Below are 25,541 nucleotides of genomic sequence, written 5' to 3' on the forward strand. Positions count from 1 at the left end.
TGCATGTGTGGGCAGTGCCAGTTTGCAGAGTTCCTGGTACAGTCTGGTCTACATGAGTGCACAGAGAGGTCAAGTCTGCTGCTCCTGCCCCAAGATGTGAGGGCTACCAGGACCTAACATGCCCTTTTTATTATCATGTGACCTTAAGTTGTACTTGAACAGAAAATGTGCTTGTTTCTAGTAAAATTATAGGTGAGATTTAGGTATTTTCATCAGAATGTTTCACGAGCATTCTACTTTGTATGTTACTGTGGCGATTTACTGCAAACAGAACACTTCTACGGCCTCACATTCTGCCAGAGATGATTTTGGAAAGTTGTTTCTCAGAAAGGGTAGATTAGCCTACAGCATAGAGGCTCATCCATAATGCTAATAAAGACACCTGTAAATATAAAGACATGAACGTCCACACTGACCTACAATAAGGAAATTATCTCTGGAATATTCTTCATGTTCAGTGATGCAAAGTCTGAAATGCTATTGATCTTTCTATCCCTCTTTTTCCTCTGTTCATCCATCACTTTTCTCCGATAAATATATGACAAAAGACACATTCAAGGTCTTTTAACTTTAAATACATTTACTGTATTTTACTTTGAATAAAAAAGTGAAACTGTGCAAACACTATAGATACATGGACAGATACATAATACAAAATGAAGTGTAGCTTAATAACAATGACATGGCATGGCATGAATATAAAAATAATACAGCATGTTTAAAAAAGGAATCATGTTGGCCATATACAAGACAGAGTACATGCAATTACATGCACACAAACAAATAAACACACTCACTCTTTTTTCTCTCTCTTACACATACACACACACTTACATTCATGAGCCTCCTATAATATTGCCTATTCTACAAATCTCTATATATTTATAAGTACTGCTGGTAACAGAATTAACCTATAAAAACTACTTTTAGAGTTGTCAATTTTTTACAACTACTGGGGTGTGGCATACTGGTACAGGCAGTGAGATACTGAAACTGATGTTGAAAGTGAGGTACTTTCCAAATTATAGGCTACAGCAGGTAACTATAACTAGCAGGTCATCAAAAGTGAAAAAGGCAAAACAACCCAACAAGGCCAATAACTAATGTACCGATGAGAAAAGGCAAAGGTATTCGGTTTGTTTCAATGTACAATGTGATATAAACAAAGAACTGGGCTCTATTGTGGTAAAATGAATGACTTGCAAACGACTGACAAAGCCTTAGGTATTTCTCTGGGCCATCTTTTCAAGACTATATTGACCGGCATAAAAAAAAAATACACTATGTACATGTGCATCCATCCACCACACAACTGCTGCCTCTTTTTCAAAGTAAGAGTCCTCTATCTCCTGTAGTCTGTGTTTGCGTACATTTAGAATGGAGTGTGTGTGACTGACTTTATGTATTAATCCATGTGTGTGTGTTTATGTCTGTGTGTTTCAGTGTATATGTGTCTACCAGGGAGGCAGCTGTATAGTCTGTGGTGTCTGGCGGCCCCCTCCAGCCACCACTCAGCACTGAGCAGAGGAACACAATGCCCCTGCTCCAGTCTCCGCCTGTGGGGAGGGGGACTCCCCCAGCCCCTTCTCCGTCAGTTTCAAGACGAGCACCCTCCTCTGGAGCGGCAGGGCCGCCTCAGCTGCCGCACTCGTGTCCTCCAGCTGCGACATGTCCTCGTCCTCGGGTTCTGGGATCGTGGGAGGGCAGGCCGGGGCGATGGCCGAGGGCGACGGTGACGGGGAGGGCGTGGGTGTGGGTATGGGCGTGGGCAGCTCCACCCCGTGGCTGAGCAGCAGGCAGATGACGCTAGTGTGTCCACCACGCACGGCCAGGTGCAGCGGCGTGAGCCCGTGCTCATCCTGCACGTGCGCAGCGTCCGGCCAGGCGGCCAGAAGCTCGCGCAGCACCTGACAGTGGCCCTCCTCTGCCGCCAGGTGGCAGGCCGCACGCAGGGCCCTCGTAACACTCCGCGGGTCGGCCTCGGCCTCCAGCAGCATGCGCGTGGTGGGCAGGTGACCCCTCTGTGCGGCCAGGTGCAGGGCCGTACAGCCCTGGGTGGTTCGCGCCTGGATGTCCGCACCGTGCTTGACCAGTAGCCGCGAGGTGCTCGTGTGGCCGGTCTCGGCGGCCACATGCAGCGGCGTGTGCCCGCCGTCTGCCCGCAGGTGAACACTGGCACCCAGCTCCACCAGGATGCGCGCAACCCGGTACTGGCCCCTCTTGGATGCCAGATGCAGCGGCGTCTGACCGTCCGTGGTCTGCCCGTCCATGTCAGCGCCCGCCTGCTTCACCAGGAGCTTCACGATGCCTAGGTGGCCCTGCCAGGCGGCCAGATGCAGTGCCGTCCAGTCGTCCTTCCCCCGGACGTGCACGTCGGCCCCGCGACTCAGCAGCACGCGCACCACCTGCTCCTGGCCGTGGTGGCAGGCGATTTGCGTTGGCGTGCGGCCCTGCGCGTCCGCCTCGTTGATGGACGCCCCGCGGTCCAGCAGCAGCCGGGTCAGCACCTCGTCGCCGTTCTGCGCGGTGAAGTGCAGCGCCGTGTACTGGTCCTCGTCCTTGGCGTTGACGTTGGTGGTCTTTCGGCTGAGCAGCACCTCGGCGATGCCCTTCAGACGCTTCTCGGCGGCAAGGTGAAGGGGTGTGGCGGCACGCGTGTCGGTCAGGTTGGGGTTGACGTTGCTGAGCAGCAGGAACTTGACGGCCTCCTCATTGGCCAGGCCCACAGCGTAGTGCAGGAGGCTGCCGCCGCCCTCCAGAATCAGGTCAACGTCCTGCGGCTGCAGGATCTTCATCAGCTTGGCGATGTCCTCCGTACGGATGGCATCGCACAGCTTACGCCTCTGCACCTCACAAGAGTCTGCACAGCACATACAAGGATACAAGGAAGTTTTTGTCACATGCATATAGTTACTGGATGTAAGAAATGCAGTGAAATTATGTCTGGTGTCAGCCTATTTGTGCATTTATGGGGGGGGGGGGTAAAAAGTGCAGTAGAAGAGGGGTTTAGAAGATTAAGTGGCAAAGGCTGCATAAGAAAGGTGGGGGAGGATTGGGATTGGGTGGGGCACTAACAAGGAGCACCTAAGAGCAACAGGGGCAAGGAAAAACTCCCTGGCAGAAAGGCTAGGCAATCAAGGACATGGGTAGATAGATACAGGAGAAATCAAAAATAATAAATAAAAAGTTCTATGGAGATGTGCAAAAGTTGGAGAAAGTCAGATATGTGACATAGAGTCACAATACACATACACACAGTTCAAGGCCCATAGAAATGTACTTAGTAGTGCAACAATTATGCCTCTCTTATGTCTCAGATGTAGTAGGACCTGTAGTAAGGGCTCAAATGCTTGCATATACACAGTGCTTAACAGGACTATAAAAACAGTTCATTCATTCAAAATGGATTCAGTTGAATGTGACCCAAAGGCAATCTCATTTGAGCCTAAACCTAAATGGTATGATTATTATTATTCTCTCACCATTTGCAGTGCTTTCTTTCTCAAAGGAGAGGGTGATGGAACCCTGGGAGGAAAAGGCCGAGTCCACAGAGGAGATGCCTGACAGCCTCTTGCTGGTGTTGTCTTTGCTCTGGAGGCAGTCCTCTTTGCCGAAGCTGCGTGAAATCCCTGAGTCAAGCTGACTCAGCAACTCTGACAAACTGCAGTCCTTCTCTGGCAGCATGGCAGACTTTGGCCTCACCGGCGCCTTCTGATCTTTGGCCTGGAACGAGAGCAGGAAACACAAGTTGACATCATCGGCAAACTTAATACAGACTTATGTTTACACACAGAGAACCACAACATTACTTTCGTTAAAGTTTAATTTGATTGGGTGATATTAACCTGAGAAGTGTAATGAATGATGTCAAAAAATGTGTCACACATTATTAATATATATTAATGATTGTTCAAGTCACTCTCTGGTCATGTATGTCAAGCATAAGCAATTTAATTTTGGAAATGTTTGCCCAAACTAGTTAAACAATGTTGCAAGGCTACATTTTTTTGGCCTGAATGATGCAAGGACTGAAGCTTGTATACGTGCCGGGAGACAACAGCATACGCCATTGTATTGCCAAATCACTGAATCACATCTTAGATCAGCGCAGATAATGAGTGACAAGAACCGAGTGTGAGGTGAGGAGTGAGAAATACAAAGTGTCCTAAACAAACAAATAGAAGAAAGAAAGAAAGAAAGGAAGGAAGGAAGAAATAAATAAAGAAAAGAAAGAAAAAGAAAGAAAGAAAGGAAGAAAGAAAAAAAGAATGAAAGAAAAGGTTAGTCAGTATATAAATAGAGGCATTGTGTTGGTACCTGCTCAGGAGGTCGCTGGAGTGTTGTACAGGGGCTGGTGTGGAGCTCTAAGGTGGTGCCTTTGTTTTCGTCCTGTGGCCTGGAGTAGAGCTCCTCTGCCTCTGATGTGATCTCTAAATGCCACGATAAACAAACAACATCAAAACAATCAGAAAAGCTCAGCTGTGCGGGGTAAAGCTAAGCTAAGCAAACCTTCCCATCCCGACCCTCTTCATGGATCTCTTAGTCAGGTTGGTTTGCCAACCAATTCCTTTTGAAGTTACTGATGTTGAACTACGTAATCTAACCATGCAGCCAACATCATCATTGCTCAACAGAGAGATCAAGTTTGTATTCACACTGACTCTGGGGACTGACTCTGCCAGATAAGGGCCACATGCATTTCAGTGTTAACTGGCAAGTGTGCCAAGTGTACTTATGGGGCTCTTTTATGTAAGCAGAGGGAGAGAGGTCAAGTAAACTAGCAAGGATGTGTACCGTGACTATCTGTGTGTGTCTATTTTGATTGAGCTTAAAGAGAGAGGTCAGACCTACCCTGGAAGCTGGGTCTGGCACTAGGCGAGTCTGCCCAGCACCGCTGCATTAGGGCCAGGAAGCCAGCGCAGGCTGGGGGCCGACTGCGGGGCACGGCGCTCAGGTCGGGACGAGCCCCCTTCACCACCTTCATCATGATGTGGAGGATGTTGTTCTCCCCTGCAAGTCATTGGAGAAATACGTATAAGCCACGAGAAGCCATTAGAAACTTCTAGATCTAGCCATCTAGCCATTCGGTTGTATAACTTCTCTTCCATGGCTCAAACTGACATGGACTGGAAAGCTATCACCAAGTGCTTAGCTTAACACAAATAGAGGGGGAGGAAAGTTAAAAGTGTGATTTCATGAAATATTATGCTGTGTCTTACAACGCATTGCTTAATGTATGAATCTGAGTTTCCCTGTCAGGATTGTGAGATCTGACTGTTTGTTTGTTTTAGGCATCCGCGATAAAGTGATTTCCATCTATTGTGTAAGCAAAAACAGAGCGGAAGTTACTCAGACAAAAGAATGTTCTTGTCAGATTGGACTTCATTATGATCTGATTAACAGCCTGATTATGGTGATAGCTGCCTGTGGAATGCATTTTCAGATCAGCCGTGGAAAAGTTTTACCTGCTTGTGTCCTTCCCTGGACCAACCTCATAACTTAATAACTCATAACTCAAAGTCACAGACTGGAGGCATTCAGAAAATGCTGAAGTCTCTGACTGGTCAATGATTTACTAGGAATGCATGGCTGGGGACACAGCAAGACTGTCTACTCTTTTGTTTAGCGGTGCGGAGCTGACTGGTCATTTCCAATTGTCCTTGTCTGTGCCCACTTTTCACTTCGCACCATCAAATAAGCTGCCACGGGGGCATCTGATATGCCCAGGGCACGATGCCCGTTGCCAACCTACACCCCGGTCACCTGATCTAGCAACAGACAAAGCGAACCATGCAAAACACATAGGGAACTGTGCTTTGTTTCAGTTACAGCACGGAGGTCGTCTCTGCAGTAAGTTAATGCAGGTGGTGGCATAAAATGGCAAACTTTGGTAGCTGATCAACTGGCTAATCTAATCGAAGCTGCTTTGAAAAAGCAATCTGAAAAATTGCTTCAGTTGCATGATGTGTATTACCTTGATATGGCTTCTTCTGTGTCAGAATACCCCAGATTACAATGGCAAAGCTACAAAAAGAAAAACAAAATGTAAGATTGCTGGCAATAATTGCATTGACAACACATGATAGTAGCTAAGTTTGAAAGTAGGTTGAGCTTTTTTACTTTCTAATTGGTGTAATGGCACTGTGCAGAGGTCTGGCACACGTGAATGATGGTGTGGACAAGAGCTCACCTGTACACATCGTGCTTGGTGTCCGAGATCCTATCCTTCTCTATGATCCTCTCTGGGGGCAGGTAAGCGATAGTGCCACAGAAACCATCCCGGCTTATGTCATCGGCCTGGGAGAAGCCATTCCACCTGGCAAGACCAAAGTCTGAGATCTGGCGATGGGAAAGGGAGGCAGAGAGAGAGAGAGAGAGAGAGAGAGAGAGAGAGAGAGAGAGAGAGAGAGAGAGAGAGAGAGAGAGAGAGAGAGAGAGAGAGAGAGAGAGTGAAGGTGAGAGATAAAAAGGCTATGATTAGATTCTACAGGTGAAGTTCATGTTCATGGAAACGGTGGAATGTATCTCGCGGGTGCATTGTACCAATTACAGGTGTGTAGGAGTGTGAGTGTGTTAGTGTGAGAAAGAGATAGAGAGAGGGAGAGAATGTGTGTGTGTGTGTGTGTGTGTGTGTGTACTGGAGGCGTGTGGATATGTGTGTGTGTGTGTGTGTGTGTGTACTGGATGTGTGTGTGTGTGTGTGTCTGTGTGTGTACTGGATGTGTGTATGTGTGTGTGTGTGTGTGTGTGTGTGTGTGTGTGTGTGGGTAGGTGTGCTTGCCTGCGCGTGTGTGCGTGTGCCTGTTCTGTGTTAAACCCAGCCCACTGCAGCTTGTTCAGACTGGCCCCGCCAACATGTTTACATGGACTCTTCCCAATGGCAGGAGCGTTCCCACCCACTCTAGCGTTACTCATCCATTGGGATGGGAGCCGGGAGAAACGGTGGGAAAGTATTTTTGTTTGCCCTCCGGCAAGCCAGAAAGATTGTAAATGCAAAGGAGCATTTAAAAGGAAAATGTCAGCAGCGTAACCATCCCCTCCTCCACAGTCCTCGTGCTGAGCACTGATGGGACACGTTTCTCAACTGCCCTCCTGGTTCTGACTCTAGGCATGTGCTCAGGAGGAGGACAGTACAGAGTGCCAATAGTTTACCTGGGGACACTCTCAGTACAGTGTAATATTTCACAGGACCTTTTGTTGTGCAACACAAAGCTTATGGAGTACATTTACCAGTAATGTTTTGTCCTGTCCCCAGTATTTAACATTTAAGGATTGGAGAGGAAAATTTTAAAAGAAATTCATGTAGCCAATATACCATACATGAATTAAACCTAGTCTAGTTCTAGACAAAACAAAATCAATGGACATTTCCATAGAAATTCTCTTCTGGTGCAGCTGTGTGTGTGTGTGTGTGTGTGTGTGTGTGTGTACACAACTAATATCCATGATGAACACATGCAGCCCGAGACTACTCACCTTGACGTGGTAATGCGCGTCCAGCAGGATGTTGGCGGGCTTAAGGTCCAGGTGCAGCAGGGGTGGGCTCATGCAGTGCAGGAAGTTCATGCCCACAGCCGTCTCGTGGATGATGCGGAAGCGCAGGCCCCAGGGCAGCGGCTCGGACACCAGCAGCGACTCCAGTGAGCCCATCTCCATGTACTCCATCACCAGGCCCTGCGGGTCACTGCAGATGCCATACACCGGCAGGATGTAGCGGAACTTGGCCGCCTCCATCTTCTTGGCCTCCTCCAGGAGCTCTGCGCGTTCCCTGAGGGGCAGAGTGGCGGCAGCTGTTACGAACAATCACTGTGACTCAGGTGTTACCATGTCTAAGCAAGACTTCAATGAGTGCATGCGTTTCTTGCTTAGTGGAAGGCCTATGACATCAGGGATACTGACGTTTGTTTGAATGAGACAACAGTCCTGATCAAGAATGAGATGTTTCTTAGGAAGGTGACACATTGTGTCTTGGTGCAGTACCTCATGAAAATTTAGGATACACTTTACAGGGTTTTTTTCAGTGTTACCTCAGAGTTACACTTAGTGTGTGTTCCTTAAAGAAGCTTAATATTACACAAGCAGATTTTTGTATCCCGTTTCCTGTTTATATGATGGCTAATTAAAATTCATTAGACTCATCATCACACATCTCATTATTAATAAATAATGAACACAGAGGGTTAGGTTTTAGACTTAACAATTATCAAAAAGGTACAGTATCACCACTGGAGAAGTAGACGAAAAATGACAAATCTGTCCAAAAATGTCCACATTCTAAACTGTCCCATAGAAATATAATGCTGCAGCACATTATGATCTAGAAAATAAGTCTGTGTTTACACTAACAAAGCTCTCTCTCCCCTCTGCATTCTAGTGCGTATATGGGCTCTGGAGGTGTAGAGGCTCCACTCTGTCCATTGACAGGTATCTCATTTCCTCCAGGCTCTTGCTCAACCTTTGTGCAATCACAGGTATTATCAGCAACAGGATGTGTAAAGAGCCACTCGACAGCATGTCCGTCACACAGCGAACGGGATGGAGCCACTGCTCAACCCACCAGACTTTTTCCCATGAATGTTAGAGGATTGTTTGTTTGGCAAGGGTGTCATTTGTTTTTATCTTGGAGGCAATCACTGACAAAACATTGTCCCTTACACAAAGCACTTACAGATATTCCTAGACATAACAAATGTGAGTAATGAAATACTGTCCCAGACAAGTTGCAGCCTAGCAAACATTTTCATATTCAAGAGCAATCGTACAACGTCAACTTTCTCTCACAGGACACAGGGTTGTGGAGGAACAAAGGATAGCCTGAGGGCATAATCCTACAGGTGAACAATTCTTTAAAGCTCCAAAGACCACACAAGAAAATGGAGGCTAAGAGGAAAATTAAGAGGAGGAAGAGTAAATTGAGTCCTGAGTGTTTGCACCTTTGCTAATCCTCCACCAAACCCCCCCTCCCTCCCCACCAGCTCTTCATTAAGGCCTGAGGATGCAAACAATGCCTCTTTTTCCCCCTCTTTTCTAATGCCGCCGACCAGTCAGACCTGTTGCGCTGCCTTGCGCATTGTCTCAGTAAACATGGACTGGGGAGAAGTAAGCAGGCACAAAGGCTGAACTGTGTGCTGATATCAGGCAAAAGGCCGTCTGACTGTCTGTCTGCATACTCAGTCTGACAGGGTTTTCACCAGGCTGTCTGGTGTGCAGTCAGGTAGATCTCCAATTCCCTCAGCCCATCTTGTTATTGCTTTTCTCCTCATGATGGTGTGGAGCATGCATGAGGTTAACATGAGCATATGGCACTGTCTGAACACACACACACACACACACACACACACACACACACACACACACACACACACACACACCTTTTTCTTTGTGTGTATTTACATAACAGATTGTTCATTGAGATTTATGTTGAGTTTTCCACAACTTCATTATAATACCTCCTGTCAAACAAACAGGTTCACCTTTTTGTCTGCAGACCCAGGAACTGATTCATATGTATAATGCTTCATTCCTTTACCTCTGTTTATGAAAGAAATTGGTAAAGCAGCCAGTGGTTTGCAATTACCAATATTTTCATTATTGAAAGGTGTCACTTCATTGTTTTGGTTTGGCTTAAAATTACATTGACCTGTATGGTCACATAACATCTGGATGTGTTCTATGTCAAAGTGAATTACTGATATAATTTAAAAGTTCTGCCATGTCGTAAATATTTACCAGCTTGAGAAAAACAGATGCTATGTGGATGGCAACAGGTGCTTTTTTTTCAACTAACAATAGGCAGGTAAACATTCCGATGTAGCCACAGCAGGTTTCAAAAAGTCATTGAAGGCTGCTAATACCACTTGGATGATATCCAACTAACACTTGTTTTTTGTATTGTTATGTTCTATCTGATATAAAATCTATCAAATTCAGTCTGAAGAACTGCACTCAGATATTAAAAACACATTTTAAACAGTTATTATTAATGGCCATTAAAATCTCTATATTCAATAGCACATTGGTCTAGGCCATATATCAATCGCAAAATTATATTTCATACGCAATGGAAATGGTAGAGTAGACAAGGGAGATAACTTTAGGAACTAAAGCTCTCTTGTGTTGCGTATGAGAATAAGCTGTGTCTTTGTAAGTCAATAGATAATTCTATTCGAGTCTCAATTCAAGTCCCTTTGAAGTACTTCACACTTTACTTTTCAAATGTAAAATACTTCTCACAAATGAAAACCAGTGTGGTACCCTCCTCCCATCTTTGGGCCTTTAAGATCTCAGACAGGTGAAAAGGGATCTGGTCACAATGTTGGGCTCATACATAGGTTATTCCAGACATGAATTGTGTTTATGTGACAAGGGGTTAAAGATGTTATTCTTTGGGTTGTGTACATGTATGAATATATTTTCAATCAAATGTTGGAGACAATATTTCCACTAAATTCATATATAACACCGGCTTTACAAAATTTTACCAGGAAGTTGTTTTAGAAACCATGGAGGAAATAACTGCTTATATTGAAAAGTAGACAACACACTCTCCTGCCTTTACAAAAAGTTACAAAGCTTCAAAGCTCCTAAGGCATTCTGAGAGCAGGTTGCCATGACCCAGGTACTACATTCCAAACAGCAAAAACAAACGGCACTTTAGTCAGAGCATTCACATGTAGCTTAACTGGTGACCCAGAATCTTTAGTCAGTCACAAAATCAAGTGTTTTGTGTACTTCTGTGACTGGCACACAGAGAGGAAGAGAATGTGAAAACGTGTAACTTACTTGTCATCCACATATAAGCTAGGGGGGCATTTGATAGCCAACCAGGTCTTCCACTGCTGGTGTCGTACTTTGTACACTTGGCCAAATCCGCCGGAGCCAATCTTTTCCCAACTCCCAAACTCGGCAGAGTCAAACATTTTCAGTAGCCCCATGTTCCCTGGGGAGTTCTCTAACACATCCATCTTCTTGATTCTTCTTTAAAAGTTTGTTTTGAGTGGCAGGTAAAAAAACCCTTCAGTGGTTCTTTCACACTCACCAGACTTTCCACCGTTTTTCTCTCACCTGAACTAACTGTGAGCTCTTCCTTGTTTTTCCCCCCTACCTTCAGTCTGCTTCACAGAAATTCCTGTCTGGCCCTGCCCACTGCAGGTGAGGGAAGGGAGGGGTTTGGCCCGTGACATCACATCCTGTGTGTAACACTAAGTCAACACGCTGTCACACAGGTATAAAACAAAATGGAGATATTATTGTCTCACCTTCCACCCCTTCTTTACAAATGTGTGGATGTTCACTCTGACCTCGAGCCCTTGAGCATGACATCTTTTGTGAGTTTCTTAAACAGTGTCTGTTTATATTGTTACAGTATCTGAGACATTTGACACCAGAGGAATGCTGAGCATCGGGCAAAAAGCCTCCTAATTTTCCCTCCCTCTGAGAATCTTTCCACGCTTCACAAGCCCGTGGAAGGCTGCGGGGGGGATTCTTCCCTTCAGAAGACGGCCATGTGATAGGCCCGAGATTCCAGTCACTGGAGCATACCTACACCAGCCTCAGGGGGGGCTCAGACATGGCTCAGGTGGTTCATGGCAAGCTGACCTTCCGCCTCCTGAGCCATTGCCCTCTGCTCTGACTGACTGACTGCGTCTCTCTTTGTTTTAGAGTTAGGAAATTAGACTGACTCAGCATGTCTGACTGACTCACGCCCATGGTCACTAAGCAATGTCTCTCAAATCTGATTGTCTGCCAGGACAGAGGTGTGACTACTAATGAACTAGGTGTCAATTAGACTATCTTATATGTTATCTATCTATATCTATATCTATATCTATATGATGTGTGTGTGTGTGTGTTCATGCATTAATAGATACTGGTAGTACATAGTTTAAATGTTCAGGACTTAAAATGTATGTGGATACATAGATTAATACCCAAGCATGCTCGAATATGGTGAGAAGTGTTTTGTGGTCAGCACTGGCTAATCTAACCCAGAGTCAAATTCAGTGTAAGGCATAACATATTAAGTTACTGTGAAATACCTAATACTTACACTGGGGACTTTTGTACCAGCTGCATTCAATCATTCATACTGACATCAAGACATTATAATTTGATGATTTCTGTAGTGCCAAAACACCCAGTTTAGTTCCATTGATGTCAACATATTTATTGCAAAATCTAAATTGTATTTGTTTAAGAGGTTGATTTTGGTTGACATTTGTATGTTATACCCTGGCACACTGACGGTTTCAATAAACATCATCACATGGACATCATGAATGTATCCAACAAGCCATGGATAACATGAAATAGTTGAATAGGTGGACTGTGTAGTCCCTCTTAGGTCCAGCGCTTTTAGTCACCTATGCTTCTCTGGAAAAGCTTCACACTTATGAAACACTCTACCAACTGAGATAAGAAATTCTTATCCCACCACAATTTCAATCACTATCTTAAAGACTGGCTTTTGAGCAGTCAGACATGTAAACACTTAACTTTATATTGGTATTAGATTACTGCTAATACTGACATACCTGATACTAATCTTACCATGCTCTGCCTGTTGCTAGGAGTGTCTGTTGATGCTTTGCTGTATTTGTGTGGGTTGAACGTCCTGTTGTTTTTGCTCTTCCTTGTGTATGTGCTTTAATTTTTATCTACATGGCTGATGGCTTGTCCTGTGTTTTTTTGTAAAATACATTTTATTACTAACTTGGCATCGAAGAACAACTGGCCAAGTCAATTGATGGTTATGACAACATCTTGCCAACGGACTGCAGTTGAAATTTAGCTGGCTGACTGGGTAACACTGGCACATTTGCAGAAATGTTAATCAATGTGTGTTGTCCTTATAAATAAATAAATTAAATTAAATGAACAAATAGTGCTATGCTCCTATCAGAAGAGATTTGAGCATATAGCACTACAGTAGATTTTTTTTTAATTCTGTTGATATGCTGGAACTTTTTACTTGTTAACATTATATTATCTAATAACAATACATTGTTTTGTTTTCTACATACTGTGTAATAGCATATATTAAATGTATACTAGTCTCACTTATATAAAATGGTTATATATAAACATATAAAATGGTTATGGTTATGCTGCTGTAGCGCCCCCCTCTGGTACTCCTAAGTACATGCAACTAACTAACCCACACTATCAGACCTAACTTCCAGACAACACAGGCAGTCTCTCAACTTCATATCAGTGTGGTCTGGTCTGAGACACTGACAGGGTTAGGAAAAGTAGATTTAAAAGCTAAGAAATGTACATCTATAAGTAATAATGGATGGTTATGGTTGAAAGGAAACCACCTTCCATTACACAACAGATGAGATTCATATGAGACAAAGTAGTTTATTCATAGCATTTGTTCTGAGTTCTTAATGATCTACATTGTCTTACATGCTACACTTGTTATGTTGCATACATAATCATATGAACAGGACTTGTTTACACATATACACAAAGAAAATGATGTCAAAGCACATGTCAATTGAGTACCTTGTTTACCTTTCAATTATTTGAAACATGGACCCTGGTATAAAATACATTTTGTTTCATAAAAATAAAAAGCTCAAACATTATCAACAAGCATATCTACATCTACCGATTTAAAGACTTTTTTCAGGCCTTTTGTAGCATTTCTTTTTTAATTTTCAGATGAACATAATCAAAGATAAAGAATCAATGGCAACAGATTTGACAAGAGAAACAATATTGGATAGTGCACTTTTGCTTTTGATCACATGGTCATTAAGGCATTTTTAGACAGAACCCCTTCTTTGGTTCATGTTAAAACTAATCAGTTTAGCTAGTAATCATCTTTGCTGTAACACTCCCTCTCTCCAATGTTATGCAATTGTGAGTATTGCTTTCAAAGGCATAACAAAGTGTCTTTTATGTAGACAGCATAGATGACAGCATTGTTGAAAAAGGTATCAAAGACCATAAGAGATTTGTTAGATCTTCCAGCATTAGTAACCAATTTTCAGAATGGGACCCAAGCCACCGTTCATGGTCCTGCAGTTCATAATGGTCTGACCTGGTGTAAACCCAGCAGAGGTAGTGCTTTTCTATTTCATAGCAGGGATGGGCCCACATGGCACAGACAGAAAATTGTGCCTTAAAACGTATAGCTGAGGAAGAGAAAAACAAAACAAAACAAGACAAAGCAAATGTACACAACAGTGTGAACATGCTGCTTTTGACCCATGATGGCACAATAATGTATCCAGCACTAGAACAATAATTTTGACTGTTCTCATGATGGGCAAGTCCTTGATTATTTCCATGGCTTCATGAATCTTTACAATGCTTCAGAAATGCAAATCGAGTTAAAAATTAGATCTCATGATGTAATATTGTAAAACGACAACAACAAAAAATGAAGATGATTGAATTGATTTTTAAATATTCTCACAACTGTCTGGAAGTGCATAGGAGTGGCGTGGGGAGTGTATAGTGATACAGGCACAAGGTTGAGTGTATATGGCGTATATAGATACAGTACATCGATCTCCCAGTGGCATACCTCAACAGAGGCATGGTCAGTGTCTGAGCAGGTAGAAACTGTGGCTGGAGCTCCTCTCAGTAGCTGAACATCTGCTGGGCGGCTGTGGCCTGCTGCTGCTGGGAAGGCCCAGAAGCCTGGACCTGGATTTGCTGCGCCTGCTCCACCACCACCTGCTGCTGCACGCCGCCGGCTGCCCCCTGGGCTGAGACAGGAGCCCCCTGGGAGTCCGTCTGGCCAGCGTCCAGGGCCCCGGCGGTGGCGATGTGGGGCCCTTCGGCGGCCGAGACGGGCCGCCACGTGAGAGCCGGTTGCTCCAGCTGGTGGGAGATGGGGTTCACGAACGTGGTGAGGTTGATGAAGTGGGCGACCGACTGGGCGCCTGCCGTCCCTCCCACAGTCCCCACGGATGTTGGGGCCCCTCCGACGCCGGCTCCGGCCGTCTCGGCTGTCAGCTCTGGGGGCCGGTTGTGCAGCATGGCTGAGCCGCTGACCGTGTCGAAGGTGACTGTGAGGATGGAGTTGTCCAGCGTGAGTGGCCGCTCGCTGGGTGTCAGCGGCCCCACGGTGACCGGCTGCAGACTGGTGAACTGGGCTGGTGCCCCGCCACTGATGGATGCCACTGTGATGCTGGGGAGACCCACCGAGTTGGACGGGGAGGACGCCGCCGACGCGCCCTGCTCAGCCAGGACCACCACCTGTACACAATCACACGGTCGTCATGACAGCAAGACTGGGTGACCATGTGCTAAAATGTCAGTCTAATACCAATTACATGTTATATAACTAAACATGAACTGAATTGAATCAAAATGCCTAATGTAGGTTTTCCAAGTGTAAAATGGGGATGTTGTACTGTAAGTACAAGGCCCAGAGGTAGAGTCGGACTCAGAGCTGGGCTTTCTGCTAGAACAGCTGGACAGACCTGTTGTATGCTTTGCACAGCGGAGCTCGTTTCGTCGCCCACTGTCCCCACGAAGCTGGCTCCTTTGGTGGGGAAGTCGGCGTACTCGTCGGACTCGGATGTCAGCTCGGGTTCCTCCGGCTGCAGCTTCTGCTTCTTCTTGGGCTGCCGGGCGGCCCGCTGACCCTTCTCTCCGGCCAGAGACGCCTTCTCCAGGGTCAAGGTAGGCTGAGGATGCAGAACCGGCAAAACTGACTGAATATGAGGAACTAAGGAGTATCTATAACTATAGCAACAATGACTGAACACAGAGATACAGAAGTAACAGAAAGAAAGTGCAAGTACACGTAGACTAATGACTTTAGGCTTTTGTTCATATATCTCTACATCCCTATGCAGGGGCACTGCTAGATCATTTGGGCCCCATGACCCGACAATAATTCTGGCCCCTCCGCCGATAATATATAGTATTATTGGGGGGGGGGGGGGGTGGTGGTGTTGCACAGACCTGCACAATGCTGATAGTGGATGCATCAATGGTTGAGGTTCCATGGAGATGGTCAAAGTCGTCTATTCTCACCGTTATAACCTGAAGTAACATATAAGTTGGGAGAAGAGTGATGAGTGAGGATAATAAAACAAGCACACAGAGAAAAATAAGATGAATAGATGATAAATGAAGTGTGTTACTCCAATCTATTTGTTGTTTTTTTTGTCTATACTATGCCATTTACTGTCAAGCTGATAGACTGGAGACAGATGTTGGGGCTTGAGATAATAGTAGACTGTCCACCTGATTAATACACTAATCGCTACACTAACAGCAGTAATGCCACCCAAATAATCAGTCTGTACGGTATGGAATGCATACATCCTTGTTGCCGTGACTGTGTGTGTGTGTGTGTGTGTGTGTGTGTGTGTATGTGTGTGTGTGTGTGTATATGTGTATGTGTGTGTGTGTGTGTGTGTGTGTGTGTGTGTGGTATGTGTGTGTGTGTGGTATATGTGTGTGTGTGTGTGTGTGTGTGTGTGTGTGTGTGTGTGTGTGTGTGTGTGTGTGTGGGCTCACCTCAGGGTGCTTGCGGCGCATGTGGCGGTTCATGGAGGCACGGGTGGAGACCTTGGTGCCGCAGAGGTGGCAGCTCTGGGCCTCCACCTTCTCGTGGGTCAGCTGCATGTGCTTCTGCAGCATGTACTCCGTCACATACTTCTTATCGCACACCGCACACGACCACGTCTTCCCTACTGCACGCACAGAGGGACAGAGAGGCGGACAGAGGGAGAGGGGGACAGAGCAACTTTGAGATTATAGACCCTTTACAGCATTTCAAACCCCGTTTGAGAACCACTGACAGAGACAGAGACAGAGAGATGTCTACTGCTGATACAATCTTTGACATTACAAAACTTTGTATGAGTATTTTTAATGTGAGTAAAGCCAGATGACACAGAGAGAGCGAGAGAGAGAGAGAGAGAGAGAGAGAGAGAGAGAGAGAGAGAGAGAGAGAGCGAGAGAGGAGGAAGGAGGAGACAAAAAATACATGAAATATATGACATAATGGCAGTCTATGAGTGAGTGAGTGAGTGTGTGTGTTGAACATACCTGTATGGATGAGCTTATGGGTCTCCATGGTGTTCCTCTCACTGAAGGTCTTTCCACACAGCTCACACATGAAGTCCTTTATGCCTGCACAAACACAACATACACAAAACCCCATTAGACAGATTGACGAGATGAAAATGTCCATCTCTAAATGAGACAAAGTAAAAGATCATTCTGTAGAGATGGAAAGAGAAAGATGATTTTATTTTTATTTTTACCTGTGTGTCTCTTGTAGTGTTTGAGCATATTGACTTTCTGAGCGAACTTGCGATTGCACTCTTTGCACTCGTACTCCTTGATGCCCTTGTGTAGTTTCATGTGGTGCCTGAGGGCGTGTTTGGTCTTCATGCCTGCCAGAGAAAAATAGATCACAGACGACATGTCAGCCAAGGTCAACATGCAGAGTGCAAGAACAACACTCAGGAGTGCTCTTGGAAATCAAGAGAGTCCTTTGTTTAACCCCAAGGTGTAACCTAACCTAGCCTGTGAGAAGAACAGTGTTGCACTGGAATCAAGCAAGCCACCAACCACAAACCAGAACCCTTGGGAGACTGGCGTTCCAACACAGAGGCTAAAACATGGGTGCTAGCATCGGGTGCTAGCATCAGTTGCTAGTGTGTCTCTAAAGGTGTCGGGTAGTGAGGTTCACCCACAGCTCAATTATGGTCCTACTGACCTCTGGTACCAACACAACTTAAATATAAATTAAAGTAAAATAAAGTAAAGTGAGTGGGATTTAGCATAGTTTTTATACAAAGCGACTAGGATTGGTAACGTCAAGTTGCGGAAACAAACCATTTCAACACCATCACTGCTGTACCACACGCTCTCATCCCAGTAACTCCATTCCCGACCCATCTGCTCTTATTGAAAAGGCAAGTGCCCACCTTTGCCACACTCTGCACACAGGAAATCTCGGATGTTGTCGTGAACTCTGAGGTGCTCCTTCAGCATGTCCTTCCTGGCGAAGGATTTACCACACTGCTCACAGCTATGGCTCTTCACCCCTGCACACGGGAGGAAAAACATTACGCAAAGAAATTATGGAATAGAGTCCCTTTTTATGTCAGGTCCACTGCCAGACAAAGATAAAAATAACATTAAATGCATACACTGACTCTTCCTGTGTTTCAATTATTTGAATTACTCTGGAATGGATTTTTGATCCACTGATTTTGAAGTTTTAATTATGTGAACACATGATTCTGGAATATTCTGTAGCTGGATAAGTGCCAACTGTGGCCCAGAATCAAATGCTCTCTGTGTCAGAACGCTAAAGTGTTAGCACATCAGATAAGCTGCGGCAGTCTTACCAGTGTGGATAATTTTGTGTCTCTCCAGGTTGCCGATGCTGTTGAAGATGCGTCCACACATTTCACACGGGTGGATGTAGCTTTTGGGTGACAGGAAAAACAAAGGTGGGGAGCTGAATTACAACTCCTCTTACTTGCTATGTAAGTAAATGAGAAGCCAAACAGGATCACCCCCCCCCCCCCCCCCCCACATACACACACACTCCTTATCTCAGCACATGAATGCACCTTTCAAACAGCTGAAGGCTGCTTGAAAGACAACACAGAGGCTGCATTCTTATCCTTCACTGAACCGCAAAGCTTTGTCTATTGTTTGTGTTAGTCTTGTACACCTTGAGCTTTAGGCTGCATACAAACTGTTTTCAGATGCTGTATAAAGTTTCATCCACTACATTCTGTTTTCCATTACAAAGGCATTGCACAGACATTGTTTAGAAAGCCAAAGGTGCACTTGTTATTTTATGTCTCATCTGGAGCTGAAGGTCTGTAAAGTGAGCTGCGGGAGCTGCAGGCTGGGGGGGGGGGGGGGGGGGGGCTTACCGCTGGACAGCGGGGTCAGGTAGCTGCTCACGGTGGATGACCAGATGGGCGTTATAGGTGGCCTTCAGGGCGAAGCGGCGGTTGCAGATCACACAGCCATAACCCCGCTCCTTATGCAGGTCCATTATGTGCTTCAGGTAGTCACGGCCCTTAGCAAAGGTTACCTGAACACAGCATGGGGACAGCACAGAATGGGGAGGAAGGAACAAAAAGAGAGATAGAGTGATGATGAGTGATTGAGTGAAAGGACAGGACACTTAACAGCTAGTTCAGATTCACAAGTATCATATCCATTAGCCGTGACTGCTCTTGTAGTGTAGTGAGCTCTGTGTGTGCTTCCCAAGCCGTACTTGGCATTTCTTGCAGGTGTATTTGTGATGCTCGGGGTCGTCCTTGCCATCCTCCTCATCAGAGTTCTCATCACTCTCCTCCATGGAGATGCCAATCTTCTTGATGAACTCCTCCCTCTCTTGTTCATCCATCAGCGCAATGTCCTGGACGAGGGGGAAGTATCAACAGCTAATGGTCAGAGGAGCCACATCATAGATACATTAGCAGTAGATAAGCTTGTAATTACAACCAAAATCAATGGAAGCTGTTTCACTGTACTGATACCCATTGTAGTTAGTATCAAACCCAAGACCTTGGTGTTGATAGCCACTTACTCTATCAGCTGGGCTACAAGAATAGGTCAAAGTTGTCTCGACTGAAACAAATGAGTGTGTTTCGATGTAATGCTTTTATTCGGGGGTGTTGGGTGAGGTATGCGACCTTGAAGTGTACGTGGATGTGGTCTCTGAGGACGTCTACGCGGAAGAACTTGCGTCCGCAGATTTCACAGGTGTACTTCTTATCTCCATGAGTCAGCAAATGTTTGTTCATGTTGCTCCTGCAGGAGAACACCTGAGCAGGAAACACAGACACACACACATAAGGCCTTTTTATAAAGACACACCCACAGATGCAGACAGATAGACACACATACACACATGGAAAAAACATATACACATACACACACACACACACAAAGCCACAGAGAGACACACAGAAAAAACACAGACACACTCACACACACACACAACCACGGACAGACACACGGAAAAAACACAGCGACACACACACCCACCATAAATTCAAACACCATGACGGCATCAGATACGGAGCCATTATGCAAACATTTAAAATAGCTGAGACTAGGCTAGGCATGACTCTAATCTGCAGTGGACCATCTCCTCCCATCTCCCCTCACCTTGCCACAGATGGGACAAGCCGAGGGCTCCTTCCTGTACTTGGTCCCCTCCTCCCCACTGGCCTCCATCTCCTCCCGCCTCAAGCTCTTTGGGCCTGGGGAAACGTCAACATGTCAGTTCACTTCACTTCACTTCCAAGACAAGGGGCCCTCATTTTAATGATGGGTAAGTCTTAAGTCTAACCTGCCACATGCTTATTTTTACACAGTATATGTAAAGTATATTTAAATTTGTACATACTGCCTGATAATTAGAGTAATGTTTGATCCATGCCTTTGACTTAAGACTTAGTCATTCAAATTAGAGCCCACTGTATTGAGTCTTGTTTAATGGAAGAAGACAAGCGTGTTTAAGCACAGAGTAAGGTGAGGAATGCGGCATGCTGGGACTGACTTTGGCTCTCACCCATCACGTGGCGCCTCTGGTGGTCCTGCATGACGTCCTTGCGATAGAACATCTTGTTGCAGATCTCGCAGGCGTACAGCTTCTCGCCGTGCTTCTTTTTGTGTTTGGACAGGTTGCTGTTGGTGGAAAAGAACCGCGAGCAGATCTCGCACTGGAATGTCTTGTCATCTACACTCAAAAAAAAAAAAAAAAAAAAAAAAAACACAACAAAAAAGGGCACCATCAGTGCAACCATTTCTGATTTTCATATGACGAGCGTTAAATCAATTTCTTAGCGACGAGCAGTGATGGATAAAGTCAGCCATGCAAGTCTCACCTGTTCTACAGTTGTGGAATTTTAGTGCATTTTCAACCCGGAAGTACTTCTCACAGGTCACACATCTGTACCTGTATTCCACATCCGGCTGGGGAGAACAAACAAACACATTCACTAACATACACATGAGCACACACATACATATTAAGGCCAAGTCATTCGGTACTAAGATTCATCTTAAACGTTATGATCCTGCTTTTTATGTTGAAGACCAAATCAATGCTGAACAGAGAGGAAATGTGAAACCAATGGGTGTGACTGAGGCGTACCTCATTCTTGCTGTGCTTGTAGGAGATATGCTGCTTCAGACTCTCCTTGCGACTAAACAGCTTCTCACACTCATCACATTTGAACAGTTTGTCACCTGGTACATATTTTTTTTAAAGAAGACAAGACAATAACAGGGTTATGTTTGGTGAGCCAAACCATACTTGAAATTAGACATTTCAGAAGCCCTTTTTTGTGACCTCAACATCTGTTGTGGTTGTCTGGTGATGTGGAGAGTGGACACCCACCGTGGGAGCGGATGTGTCGGTTCAGGTTACTGCTGTTCTGGAACACCTTGTTGCAGAGCGAACACTGGTAGACCCGCTTATGATCGCCGGCCTGCCTCCCTGCATGCTTCCTCAGACCGGACCTCAGAGAGAGAGAGAGAGAGAGAGAGAGAGAGAGAGAGAGAGAGAGAGAGAGAGAGAGAGAGAGAGATAATTGATAATTAAAATAATTGAACAATTAAAAAACACAGAGGGAACATATGATAATTCAGGGATGCCTAATATCACATGCAGATAATGCTTCACTGTACATTTAAAAGGCAACACAAAACAGTCAAATAACTATTAATCAAATCAACTATTTATCTATTAGTAGCATATACAGAGCTATGTATATGTTCAGCATAATCAACTACGTTATTGGACTGGTGAGTTTGTTGGTGCCCTTACTTCCCAGTGGATGAGCGGGTCATCTGCTTAAGCTTGATGGCTCTGCCATCTGAGCCAATAACCAGGTGCGGGTTGTCTAATTGGGCCAATACCAGCTCTGGAGCCTCTGTGCTGAGAGCTTGATCAGACGGTGCTATGGAGTCTGGTGGTTGTAAAAGATGAGAAAAGGAGTTAATATAGAAGGAAGTATTTTCTCTTTCACACCACGAATAAAACACAAAGACATTCACTTTATAATGGCAGAGTGATCTGTCTCTGCTCTGATCTTATTTCAACAAACTAAACATCAATAAATACTTCACTTTAACACAGCCTTAAGTCCTAAACAGCCTCTCTGACCTTTGATGGACTCGGGTTGAGGAATGGCGCTTGCTTTGCTGTTCTTCGCCCTGCGTCCCCGTCCAGGCCTCTTCCTGGGTTCTGCGGCAGTCGGGGTGGCGGTGGCAGAGGTGGTGGTGCTGTTGGTTCTACTGTCCATTGTGCTCTCCAGGCTTTCAATGGGCGACTCTGGCTGGGCAGGTGGTTCTTCGAGGGCAGGATCCACCGTTTTCACGTCAGGTAGGTGGCTGAGCAGTTGGTCTGAAAGGAGGACAACGATGGCTGACTGGTCAGGGTCAGAGCTGTCTACTTTTCTTACGGTAATCTCATCCTAACAGGTGTGCACATGACAAAAAGTTGACAGTGTGACAGAAATTGGTCGACAGATACTAAGAAGGCCAATGCAGACATTACCAATCTCTATCATAGATGAGGCAATCACAGTGACAAGTGTGAGTCATACTGCTTACAAACAAACTGCTTACAAACAGTCACTAGCAAATACTGAGAGAGGAGCAGAGGCCGACATGCATTAAAACAGGCAGGTCCCATTTTGTTGAATAGCGTCTAATAAAGATGACCAACCTGTGTCATTTTCTGCACCTAGGGGTGGCTCTGGTTCACTCAATGGCTTGGTGGAGCTCACCTGGGTCTCTACAGTTAGAGAGAATGGCATCAATTAAGAGGATGCATGGAGTAGAGCAAAAGCGTCACAATACGGGACAGATGGGGCAATTCTGACATTTATAGAACCATGTGTGCATTTAAACCAACATTGTCATTATAAAACATTATAAGACAAGGATTGTAGGTGGTCACAGTATAAAAAACGCTTTGAAAAGAGAGTAAGCCATTCACTTCAAAACAAATACTGACAAATTAAACAAATAATGAAATATACAACTGGGTGAAACTATTATTGCTAGTGTATTTCATATCAAGGATTTGTACTGTATGCATTGCCGCTTTCAAAGGAAGCCCAAAAAAAATCAACAAACAGAGACAAGCTTTACTTTAAATAGATACTGGTTTGAATAGATTGAGAAATAATTATTTAATTAAGCACATTTAACTTTTACTGAAGTCAATTCCCCAGAACTGAATAGATTCATGTCTGCTATAACATAAAATATATCAAAAAAGATCTTCACAACATATTTCAGAGGGAGTGGGCTGAGTTTTCGCATTTGTCACATTTACAAGAGAAACACTCAACAAGTGAACAAGTGGTCTTCACCTGCCACAGGAGCAACAGGAGGTTTTAGAACAGGTTTGTCCATCTTCCTCGCATAGAAAGCCCCATACCACACCCTCAACTCTACTCCTGGAAGGACATCCTTTAAAACAGACGTAAAAGTCATCAATAATAGTATTGTTAAACAATATCAACAAAACAACACTTAGTTAGGATTTTTAATACTGTCCACACTCTTAATGACACTAAATCACACTCTATCTACCAGCATTTTTCTGATTTACAATCCTGACACTTTGACCGAATGTCATGAAGGGTTCAGATGCAATAGCCTCTAAATGGCATACCTGGGATGTGTTGAAATAGACCTCATCGTCCTGTTGGTAGGCAGTCAGATTCTGGTGGGTGTGGTCTCCCGCAGGTCGCACCATCATCATCCAGTTACAGTCATCCTCATTTGATGTGTCAAACCAGATTGTAGTCCCGTCCTTCTTAAAAATCTTTTTGGGGGAGGGGGGTCAACACAAAACAAAACAAAAGCATACTTACATATCCATACATTTGGTTACAGAAAACTCAAATTCATGGTTCCCAGTCTACGCTGGAAGATACAGTAGCATCCGCATGACAATTGCAGCCACTCACCCTCAGTGGGAATACGCTTTGTTTGTCCAAGTGCTGTACTCTTTTCGCCTCAAAGGGTCCGAACCGCGTACGCTTCACCAGCTTACGGAGAACAAACACACCCTCCTTTCCATCATGGACTGACTTGATCTCCAGGCTGTCAGGAAGGGACGACCTAGAAAAAGGTTTAAAAAAAAAGAAACAGATACAGGTCTCAATAGTGACTTGCTCTCAGTGTGGGACAATGTTACACCCTTTCAATTCTCAGTATATCAGATGCCCATGGGGTTTTCAACTGATCAAAAACAAATGTGCTTAAACCCATCAGTATGCCCCTCCCTCTTTTAAACTGAAAATAACAACAGAATAATGTTTTTAAAAAAAAAAAAAAAAAGTCACCCATAATGCTTAGCAAACAGTGCTGGTTCACTAACCGGGCTCGACTCAGGACCAGCGAGTCGTTCACAGTGACCACAGGCCCAATCTCAGGACACTCCGCGTCATGGTACTGCCCACAGTCCTCACACCCTTAACACAACGCAGAGAGCATGAGAAGCATGAGATCCATGCACAGACAAATAACATATATCATCTAAACTGATACAAATAAATGTTGAAAGTATTAACATGCACTTACATATAAATTCATCTGTTGCTTGCTCTGCCATTTTGACAAACTACAAGAAGTGACAAAAGTTAGTGAAAAAGCCTATATTTAAACACACAATATTAACCAGTAGGCTAATGTTTAACACTTACAATGAATGAAACAAGGTGCAATCTGCTGTTTTCCTTCGATCATATTCCAGCATAATATATTTTTCTCAGTAGGCTAGTGGTTTAAAACATGAGAGAAGGGACAATACAAGCCACCTAAATATCATATAACCACTGTCAAATAGTTAAATGACTCCCAGGAGAAACATTTCACATGCGCAGATAATATAGAATTGTGTCAGTAGGCCTACTCATTTGCAACAGTGAAATCTATGTTTTCAACTTTTATAAATTAGTTCTTTTGGAAGCCACTATGGGTAAATACGCTAACTTATTATTTTAATTAAAGAGGGAGAGGGGAAGAAAAACTGAAGCCAATGCTGTATGAAGGACACGGCAACGGCACCCTAAAGCAACAAGCAACAACCCGCATAGGGAGTGTACAGTAAATACAATCCGGTAAAAACGGGATCCGGGTTTCTGTAGATTCCAAACTGTAGCCGGGTTTTAACTCCGATCTCAGCCCGCTCGGTCTCTTTCAGCAATGCAAATGTAACAAAGAACAATCGGCATGGCGGATGGAACGGAGACGGAGACCTCATCTGGAGCCAGTACATTTGAATGTCAAAACGGCGTCAAAATGATCTTTCTCGTACTTTCTGCCACCATTGTGCAAATTACCAACATACCTATAATGTTCCCACGTGAGTATTACATGCAAAAGTTGCACAAGTTAGAAATACAAAGGTTACCTGTTTTTCAAACGACTACACATTCAGTGAATCCTGACTCCGGGTTCCAATCCGCTCCAGAAACCGCGCAGGACCGGAAATAAGCGGTAAAGACAGGATTGTGGGTAGCGTAGTTCTGAAGTTTGTTTCAGTTTGAGGTTAG

General features: G+C 44.6%; 2 protein-coding genes across 4 annotated transcripts; both read right to left on the reverse strand.

The window, feature by feature from the left end:
* Positions 1 to 559: 559 nt before the first annotated feature.
* On the reverse strand, positions 560 to 11,148 carry ripk4 (receptor-interacting serine-threonine kinase 4). Its single transcript, XM_042091637.1, has 8 exons — positions 10,783 to 11,148; positions 7,477 to 7,768; positions 6,191 to 6,339; positions 5,975 to 6,024; positions 4,852 to 5,010; positions 4,318 to 4,430; positions 3,483 to 3,723; positions 560 to 2,860 (listed from the first exon to the last, which is right to left on the reverse strand). Exons 1-8 carry the CDS (start codon positions 10,962 to 10,964, stop codon positions 1,512 to 1,514), a joined length of 2,535 nt encoding a protein of 844 aa, XP_041947571.1. The 5' UTR covers positions 10,965 to 11,148; the 3' UTR covers positions 560 to 1,511.
* A 2,218-nt stretch (positions 11,149 to 13,366) lies between these two features.
* Positions 13,367 to 25,468, reverse strand: prdm15 (PR domain containing 15). 3 transcript variants are annotated; one of them, XM_042093425.1, is made up of 25 exons: positions 25,400 to 25,468; positions 24,568 to 24,607; positions 24,365 to 24,458; positions 23,952 to 24,105; positions 23,654 to 23,806; positions 23,349 to 23,448; positions 22,697 to 22,765; positions 22,133 to 22,372; positions 21,794 to 21,935; positions 21,365 to 21,486; positions 21,119 to 21,213; positions 20,850 to 20,937; positions 20,534 to 20,701; positions 20,128 to 20,222; positions 19,650 to 19,781; positions 19,229 to 19,372; positions 18,879 to 19,042; positions 18,339 to 18,418; positions 17,913 to 18,032; positions 17,244 to 17,375; positions 17,026 to 17,109; positions 16,492 to 16,667; positions 15,931 to 16,011; positions 15,444 to 15,650; positions 13,367 to 15,216 (listed from the first exon to the last, which is right to left on the reverse strand). In XM_042093425.1, the coding sequence occupies exons 2-25, from the start codon at positions 24,596 to 24,598 to the stop codon at positions 14,596 to 14,598; spliced, it is 3,492 nt and encodes a 1,163-aa protein (XP_041949359.1). In that variant the 5' UTR covers positions 24,599 to 24,607; positions 25,400 to 25,468; the 3' UTR covers positions 13,367 to 14,595. The 3 variants fall into 3 exon arrangements, with proteins under 3 accessions (XP_041949359.1, XP_041949357.1, XP_041949358.1); XM_042093423.1 differs by having other exon boundaries at positions 20,522 to 20,701; XM_042093424.1 differs by lacking the exon at positions 25,400 to 25,468 and adding an exon at positions 24,686 to 24,741 and having other exon boundaries at positions 20,522 to 20,701.
* Between the last annotated feature and the right edge of the window lie 73 nt (positions 25,469 to 25,541).

This window comes from Alosa sapidissima, chromosome 5 (assembly GCF_018492685.1).
Source record: "Alosa sapidissima isolate fAloSap1 chromosome 5, fAloSap1.pri, whole genome shotgun sequence".
NCBI lineage: Eukaryota > Metazoa > Chordata > Actinopteri > Clupeiformes > Clupeidae > Alosa > Alosa sapidissima.

Bases quoted from the DNA above. Each gene is read 5' to 3' on its own strand.
- prdm15 (XM_042093423.1), bottom strand. From the start codon at position 24,598: ATGGCAGAGCAAGCAACAGATGAATTTATAT. The intron at 20,938-21,118 runs GTACGCCTCAGT...TGTTCTCCCCAG, and splicing joins ACAAGCACAGCAAGAATGAG to CCGGATGTGGAATACAGGTA. The intron at 18,033-18,338 runs GTAAGACTGCCG...TCCCGTGTGCAG, and splicing joins ACACAAAATTATCCACACTG to GGGTGAAGAGCCATAGCTGT.
- ripk4 (XM_042091637.1), bottom strand. From the start codon at position 10,964: ATGGATGTGTTAGAGAACTCCCCAGGGAACATGGGGCTACTGAAAATG. The intron at 7,769-10,782 runs GTAAGTTACACG...TCTGCCCCTCAG, and splicing joins AGCTTATATGTGGATGACAA to GGAACGCGCAGAGCTCCTGG. The intron at 5,011-5,974 runs GTAATACACATC...AATGACTTGCAG, and splicing joins ACAGAAGAAGCCATATCAAG to GGGAGAACAACATCCTCCAC.